Raw genomic sequence first — 9,437 nt, forward strand, 5'->3', positions numbered from 1 at the left:
ATATTTTTTTATAGCTTTTATTAAACGCTAACTTATACATCAATTATACTATAATTTTTTATAAATAAATTATTGGCAAGTTTTGCCAGAAAAAATTAATTTTTTTAAATATAAGTTATTTTTTATAAGTTTAAATAAATTATTTCAAATGTTTCTTGAAAATGTTAAAAAATATATATCATTTCATTGTTTAAAAATTTTAACGAAAAAGGAATTTCGTTTCGATTGTTTGAAAAAATACATGGGATGAACAACGAAAAAGAATGCATTATAAATTTAAATTCCAAAATTACATTTTCCTTTATATTACATATTCAACTGCTAATGAACGTTAACGTTTTATTCTCCCACAGCTGAATATAACCCCTCAGTTATTATATTTTTTGTTATCAAATAGTTAATTAAATCCCTATAGTTTTAGCCTTTTTTAAATTTTTAATAAATTTTAGCCAATAACTAAAAATATGTTAAATAAATATATTTCTATTTTTTTTCATTTTGAAGTTTAGGGTTTAAAATTTTTCATTGTAATACTAACCGTTATATTTAAAATTACACTAATGAGGAGAAATGAAGATAGATTGTATGCTCAACATGTTGTCGCTGTAGACTCACAAAGTATAACACGCTGTTTATCTCGTTATTTCCTAATTAAATAACACTTCAGTAAAAGAAAATAAATAATGATAATAATAATATAATTATTCAAAAGATAATCGAGACAAAAACGATTAATAGATTTGAATTCCTATATAATGGTCCTATTCCTATTGGTATATGCTCTTAAAATATAAGACCGTTTTAGCCGTAACCTTTGTCTACACTTCAACTCTTGTTTACGCGTGTATGTTTGTTTGCCTTCTCGTGGCAACGTTGTAGAGATACGTTAAACTTTTCGTGGGAAATTTGCAGTGCCACGAAGCTGGATTTTAGACATACAAATATATAAGAATGACACGTAAAGAAAACTTTAAACGAATATTTAATATAGTTCCTTAAAAAAAAATTAATAGATTTCATTTAATATGTAAAAAACAAGTTATTAAATATAATCTAAATTTTTTTATGAAACATGTTAATCTTTCTATTAATAACTTAAAATATTGTTATTTAAATTTTTATTTGCATATAACTTAAATAGATGAGATGATATCATTAATTTCTATTTAATAAAATAATTCAAAAAATATTTTTTCGTCAATTTGATAAATGAGCAAATTGACTCTAATAACCTTTTTAAAGATTCCAACTCTTAAAAATAGAATATAAAAATTAAATAAAAACATAATAAAGTAAGAATAGAATAGTCTTTATTTTACATTTAATGTATATCAAAATAACAAATAAATATATTAAATTATTTTAAATTTTTAACATGGTATGTTAAAATTCATAATAATAATAATAATAATAAAAAAAAAAAGAAGATAAACCTATAAAATAGGCTTATTATATCACGCGTCAAATAAATTATAAAATAAGTTAGAACAAAAAAAAATAATATATATATATATATATATATATATATATATAAAATCATGTTTACTAAATACATTATAATTTTTGATATAATATTTTTTATTAATAATTGAAGAATTTAATACATTAATAATATCAAATAATATAATTTTAATATAGTTTATTCATTTATTTATTGTGCATACATGTTGATAAAAAATTATTAACCTCAAAATTTAAAATTGAATTTAAGTATCTAATAATAATAGAATTTTATTAAAAACAAAATATTGTTATAATTTATATTCAATATAATAAATATTTTATTTTTATTAATTTTGTATACTACTCAGTGTTTATCGTGGACACGATAATTGGCACATCAGTCCTCTTGTATTAGGAAAAAATCCTTTTAATGCTCTAAAACTCACATCAAATATAGATCCGAACTATCTCACAACATTCTAAATTCAAAATTCAGTTTACGTACCGTTTTAATGGACGAACAACTCAACCTTTGAAACATACTATATTCCTAAGTGATAAAGAATTGACATCAAAGTGCTAAACCTGTATGTCGATATGAGCTTTTGAGAGCCTATAATAACTTTTACTTGTTAAGCGATGACCCTTTCACTCAGCGTCATTAAAGCCGACTTTCGTTAAACAGACTCAATTAAAAAAAATAAAATTGATTGTAATATGTGGACTATGATTGTTCCACTTAAGCAACGAGATCAAGGAGAAACCGAAACCCGCAAGAGATATCATAAAAATAAGTGAATTGAAGGTATTGACAAAATAAATATTTTAAAACAATGTTTATATAATCTATATGATGTGTTGTAAATTGTTTATTGAACAGAGTTAAGAGGTTATAAAGTAGAAACTGAATAGGTGAATTACATGTGTATATATATATTCCTCCATCTTGATTGGAGGAGAGAACAACACATGGGACAGGTGTCAGTGACGGAATGAATATCCATAAACAATAATTAAGGCCTTAATCTTTGTGTAATTAGCAAGTGGACGGCAGAAACTAGCATTAATTTACAAATTGGACGAAAGGGGAACAATGGGACTTTCGGCTCCACGTAAGTAGTGGCCACGCGGCGCGTAAGCGATTTTGGGAACCTCAGATATCGATGTAAGCGTCAATCGGGTTTGACATGCGATCAAACACGTGTCATCATCTCCCTTGTTACGTATATCGTTTTCATTGGACAATCGGAACGACCTGAATAAGGAAAACGATCTCACCCTTCAAACCTTCCACGCAAATTCATCACCTGCGTCCGCTCTTTTCTTCTCACGCTCTTCAATTTTATTTTTAACTCTTTCATTTATTAAATTCAATTCAAATACCACAAAGCTTTAAATAACCAAAATACAACTAATATTTGAACCTTGTTGTAATGAGAATGTGAAGCGTATACGGTGGGAGATCAGAATCAAACAAGAATCTCGTATTTTACGATGTCGCCACGTGGGAACATCAAGAGGAGAGAGAAGAAAGAAACATAAATGCGAAGGGGGAAAATATTTAGCGGGTGGAGAGAGAGTATTGGTAGAGGACCACATGCGTGTCAGAAAAGAAACAAGTTTCGACCTACCGTGGAGCATTACGATTGGGCCACGTGTTCGACGAGGAAAGAGATTGGCACGTGTTGAAATCAGAAGTAGGTAGTGATGAGATGAAGGGTGGAGATTGAATCTTAGATGAAATGGTTCGACGTCATACCAACTGTATGTGTCGGGGTGATGCCCGTGACGGTGACGGGCAGGGTGTGTGGCCCCCACGTGCCCCTCTTCTCTCTCTCTCTAGAAAAGCTTCTCCCCTAACGCCATTTCAATCGATCTTTCGTTCGTTTCGTGCATTCTTCCAACACCGTGATACTTGTTTTCTTTTGCTTTTCGTGATTTCGTGTCTCCTCTTTTCCAATTTTCATCGCGGTTTCATTAGTTATAAGAGTTTCATTTTATAAGCGAAGGTTCTAAGTTTTTTGGAATGGCTGGGATTTGCTGTGGTGTTGTTGGAGACGGAGAGACTCCCACTCCGATCGAGGTCACTTCGCGGCCTTCCGCTCGTCGGAGTTTAGACTTGCTTCCCTTGAAATTCATAGCTGACGTGGCGATCCCGCCGCCCGATAGTAGCCGGAAGCGCCAGAAGCTGGATCCGTGCACCTCTCTGGCGCCTCCCCGAGAGTGCGAAAACGCGGTTGAGAATTGCGAACAAAAGGGAGTTGAAGTTGCGTCGCTTCCGAATTGTTCGATGAATTCTTTGTTGCACTCGAGGGTTGTTGAAGAGCGTCCGAGGTATGGGGTAACGTCGGTTTGTGGGCGGAGGAGGGACATGGAAGACGCTGTTTCGATTCGTCCATGGTTCTGTCAAGAAAACGGTTCTCAGGATAAAAACGGGTTCCATTTCTTTGGCGTTTTCGACGGTCATGGATGCTCACACGTAATTAAAAATACTCAATTTTTTTACTCTTGCATGATGGTAGATCTGGTTTCTTAATTTACTAATTAATTTTTCTTTTTATTATTCAGGTGGCGACCATGTGCAAGGAGAGGCTACACGAGATTGTGAAGGAAGAGGTTGGAAAAACCAAAGAGAATTTGGAATGGGAATCAACGATGAAGAAGTGTTTCGCTCGCATGGATGAGGAGGTGTTAAGTTGGAGCCATAGCAGCCAGACCCCATCTTGCAGGTGCGAGCTCCAAACTCCCCATTGCGACGCCGTCGGATCCACCGCCGTCGTCGCCGTCGTCACGCCGGAAAAGATAATCGTAGCTAACTGTGGCGACTCACGCGCCGTTCTTTGCCGGAACAGCGTAGCCATCCCACTCTCCAACGATCATAAGGTGAGATTTTATACTCTAATTTTTATTTAATTCATTTGTTGGGTTGGCATCTGAATTTGGTTGTGGAGCCAATTGAATTGAAATTATGTGGTTGGCACGTTCCGTACACGCGCAAATCATTTGGTTTGATTGTGTTGGTTCCACTAGTGGTAGTGGCGAGTGGTGGTGAAAAGTTTGTTGTTTTCGGCAAGTGCACTAACCTTTTTGGTTTTGGCATCCATTTCTGGCAGCCTGACCGACCCGACGAGTTGGTTCGGATCCAAAACGCGGGAGGGCGCGTGATCTACTGGGATGGTCCTAGAGTGCTTGGGGTGTTGGCCATGTCCAGAGCCATAGGTGAGTGAGTGAGTGCGCATGATAGCCAATTAAAAGAATTACTTTTAATTGTATTTTTAACATTCGGCGCATTGTAGCATTGGATGGTTCTGAATTATTTTGTTGGGTGGTTTTGCAGGGGACAATTATTTGAAGCCGTATGTTATTTCGGAACCGGAGGTAACCGTAACAGAACGGAGTGACGACGATGAGTGTTTGATTCTAGGCAGTGATGGGCTGTGGGACACGGTCCAAAACGACACCGCATGCAAGGTGGTGAGGATGTGTCTTAAAGCGCAGAAACTGGCGTCGCCGCCGGGGTCTCCGGGTAGAAACGTGGCGGTGGATTGCTCCGACAAGGCGTGCTCCGACGCGTCCATTTTGCTGACCAAGTTGGCGCTGGTGAGGCAAAGTACGGACAATGTGAGCGCGGTGGTCGTTGATTTGAGGAGAGATCAACAACAAAAGGAAAGGAATTAATTAATTAATTCATTGGGAGAAAAAATATATATAAAAAATACTAATTAACCGCCCAAAACCTAAAATGGGCACGGTGCGGTTGACGCCTCCGTTTTGTTATTGCCAAAAAGAATATAAAAAAAGGGTGGGCTGACTCCTTGTGATTGTAATTGAATAATAGTTCTTTTAATCAAAGGGGAGGATTGAAAATTGTAACATTTGGTAAATGATCAACACATTATAGGAAATTTTCAGAGTAGGGGAAACACAGTGTGTCAACCAAGGCGTAAATTGGCCGTTTTAGACACCTTTATTTTGCATATCAAGAAATCTATGATGAATTCAGCTTTGGATCCATAATCTAGCCAATTCTTTTGTTTGCTTTGGATTGTCAGAGGTGGAAGTGGAACGTTGTATTTGTGGCTTACCATAGCCAGAATGTGAAGATCCTAACATTCCTATTCAGATCTTTCCCTATAATCATCGATACTTGTAAAAGTAGTGATCTAATATAAAAATGGGTCGAATATTTGTATTTTGTTTATATGATCTTATTTGTATAAATTAAAATTTCTTATTTTATTTACTTTTAAATTAACAAGTTCTCTTATGTATATTTTTTTTATAACTGTTATCCATCATTTATTTTATTTTATATTTTCTACTTATTTTCATTAAAAAGAGAAGGCCGGCATGTGGATTGACCCAAGTCAATCCCTATTGTTCAGATCCATTAGTTACTCAGAAACCATTTTTGACATTTCTCATGCGATAATATTATAATGATGTACAGGCAAGGGAGAGAATAAATACATATGATTGAGCTTGCTCTTTTCTTTAGACAAAAATATACACTTTTTACTTTTTAATAGTGGTCACCAAAATGATTTTTTCAAGTACTATTTCACTTTTTTATTGCTTACTTAATTTATCAAGTCTATCGTTGCTTTTTTAACCCCTTTCGTAATTCTTTTACCCAGCAGAGGTTGGTCTTCATCAATTTTTCACTTTACCTCAACGATTTGAAAAACCCCAACTTTGTTCAACAACTTTAATTTCAGCCAATAAAAGCGTGGATGTATCGATCAAATGGCGTCGGATAAGTTCGAAGTAGATAAGATGAAGTAATAATTGAACAATTCACTAGCCCAATGCATGGTATAAACCAAGAGCATTATTCAAGTTCTGCTGTGAAAGCAAGTTGCACATCAACTAAGTCTCTGGGTACATTGTTTGAGTGGTGTGGCTTGCTCACAATCTCAATTCCTCTTTAATCTTAATGTGGATGTTATGCTCAATTTAATAATAATAATAAACTTTTCATGTAAGAAAAGAACCGCTTAGATAACACCCAATTAGGTCCATCATATACACACTAAGACATTTGATATATTATTAAAATATTTTATACTCTGCTGTGATCCACTCTTTATAACTTAGGAGGATCTTATTACCAGTTTTGTTAGATTATGCATTAGGCCTGAGGAACTGTTTTTGTATTGCTTCGTTATGATGCCTCCAGCTAAGTATATTTTTTTGTTGTTGGTGGTGTGGTTTTGCTTTTTGAATAAGATGTAGTGAGCAGTATGAATATGACGGAACTTGAGTGCAGTGGGATTCTAACGATACAATGTGAAATGAACAATTTGTGCATGTGAGTGATTTATATGAAATGAAAAAAGAATTCATTAATCATTGGTTTCGTGTCATGTACATCCTCAAGCAGTGACCCATTCTTCTTTTGGAGGTCAACATCGTATTTGAGTGTATCAAACGCTAGATAAAGTGAACGTAAATTCTAAATATCATTCAAGTTTAATGACAAATATAAGAATAAATATCGTCCTTAGGTAATAATAAATATTTTTAAAATATTCAAATAATATTCTTAGTTTCGATGTTTATATAAAATAGTATGTATATATATATATATATATATATATATATATATATATATATATATATATTCTCGTACACATTTTAGCTCCCTCAACAGTGGGGCAACATAAAGGTTGACAAGTATCTAGTCGTTGAAGGAGAATGGGATAAGGTGGAAATGAAGGGAAAATTAATTGAGAGGAATGGGAACTGAGAAGGATGGATAAGCATGTTTTTCTCATATTTGATAATTTTGTAGCACAATTATTTTTTTTTCGGAAATTTAAGCTCGAATTAACATAATAAATTAATTTTTTTGTATTAAGATAAAAAAATTATACTAAGTTAACATAAATTAAGACTGCAAAAGGAAAGGTATATCAATCTACCACCATACCGTAAGTACAGTACTTATCCTGTTCCCACTGATATTATGCTACCAATGCTCAAGCAATATGTGGGTCTTTTCAGTTAAACACTTAAACGAAGTTTTCTTTTTATAATTACTAGATTAGTGTAACATAAAAAAAAAAAAAATCTAAGATAAAATAAGTTCAATTTTATGAGTATTACTTTTTTTTTTTTTTATATAAATTAGTTGTGATGTTTTTTAGAGCAATTCAGATGGTTAAAAAAATTATATTAATCATATATGATTAATTGCACAATTTTGAATTTTTTAAATTACAATAATTTAATAAATTTAAAAAGAAAATACCCACAATTAAGTAAAATGCCCAACATTCTCGCTATGATTAAGATTTAAGAGCCATGAAACTAATGTCTTTTTCTCTCACCAGCAAAATGGAATAAAAAAAGAGAAAACATTTTTAATTGCGTCGTTTATAGTAGCAACGTTAGTTTACAGGTAGATATTACGTTTTATACAAGGAATGGGTAAAAAAAATGAGTATTAAATTAGTAGAGTGTGGTTGTCATACTTTCTCTAGGACTTTTGGTATATTTAATGGATGCAATATCTATAGTACAAATGAGTATTTGACAAGTCATTCTAATTATATTAGAGTTGATTTGATTTAGTTTAAAATTAAATTTATTGAGCAAAACGAAAATATTTAATAAATAAAATCATTTTATTAGCTTGTAAACTTTTTTATGTATACTACTTAACATTTAAAATTATAATTTATAATTGATTTTTTTTTATTTTCACTCACAAAATTTTAAGAATCTCATCTGTAGGCCGTTTATTAATTTTAAATTGTTAACTATTTATTTATATTTTAATAAAAATATTTGATCTTATATGTACAAGTGATAAAAGTTAAGTTGATTTTAACAATTTTTTTTACTTTAATAAATCATTTTAATAGTTTTTAACTATGTATTAGTTAACATTTTTCAATTAGAATAGTTATTTTATTTGTCATCTTTCTTTTACTTTTAGCTGCTTTATCTTATCTATTTTTGACAAACGTTGTTTATAATTAATTCAATTGATTAGCTAGTCATCAACGAGTTTTCATAAGTACTTTCGTTTAGATAATTAATTAAAAAATTAATATTTATTTGACACGGATAATAAAATAATTTACTTAGATTAATAATTATTTGATTATATCATTCAGCACATAAATTAGTTAATATCATACTATTTTAAATTAATCAAGAGTCTCGAGTTCACACAATTTGGGATCCATGTGCGTTAAAATTTGACAGAGTTTTAGTGCTCAAATTTAATCAATTAAATACTTATTATGATGTTAGGATATTGGGATTCAAAAGTTAGGGAGTTACAAATTAATTAAATATTTATTTCATTTTTTTATAAATGGTTAAATTACAATGTAAGTCCTTATGTTTTATTAGAAAGTTATAAATATTTTTTTTAACTTTAAAAAGTCGTGATTAGATCTCTGAAATTTTAAATATTTTTAATTGAGTCTACATTTTTATTAAAATTTCGTCAAGTATAAAAACGTAATTATAAACTTTTAAATACTTTGAGGATCACGTCTTAAGTTTAATTATTATCTTTAACTATTTAAAAAATTACTATTAAATCCTAACACTTTACAAAATCATAACAAAATTATGGCTTTTATTACATGAACTAATGAAAAATATTTAAAATTTTTTTTTGCATTAGAGTTATTTGAAATTATCATTTCTATTTGTAATAATGATAATAATTTTTGTTGAGAGGGCACTTTATTATTACAGATGAAGGTGCCGTGGATGGATAAATGATAGATCTCTCAATAATTATTAATACTTAAAGCTTCATCTGAAGAAGGAAGAGACTTATATTGAAAGAAAAAATGTGGAACATTTTATTTATGTTAATTTTACTTGGCAAATAGTTAACAGTTAATAATACTGTTCCTTGTTAAAAAAAATTATCAACAAAATGTTAAAAAGAAATTGAAGATGAAAAAGGAAATAACGAATATATATTGGGAATGGGTTCGTGTGGAATTGCACGAATAAAAAAACAT

At 31.2% G+C, this 9,437-nt stretch overlaps 1 protein-coding gene across 1 annotated transcript; it reads left to right on the forward strand.

Annotated features, from left to right (window-relative positions):
- Positions 1-3,313: 3,313 nt before the first annotated feature.
- On the forward strand, positions 3,314-5,228 carry LOC113846044 (protein phosphatase 2C 37-like). Its single transcript, XM_027473862.1, has 4 exons — positions 3,314-3,922; positions 4,012-4,326; positions 4,557-4,662; positions 4,781-5,228. The coding sequence occupies exons 1-4, from the start codon at positions 3,470-3,472 to the stop codon at positions 5,119-5,121; spliced, it is 1,215 nt and encodes a 404-aa protein (XP_027329663.1). The 5' UTR covers positions 3,314-3,469; the 3' UTR covers positions 5,122-5,228.
- The last annotated feature ends 4,209 nt before the right edge of the window (positions 5,229-9,437 follow it).

The sequence above is a fragment of the Abrus precatorius genome, unplaced genomic scaffold (genome assembly GCF_003935025.1).
Source record: "Abrus precatorius isolate BTA unplaced genomic scaffold, Abrus_2018 Scaffold8, whole genome shotgun sequence".
Taxonomy (NCBI): Eukaryota; Viridiplantae; Streptophyta; class Magnoliopsida; order Fabales; family Fabaceae; genus Abrus; species Abrus precatorius.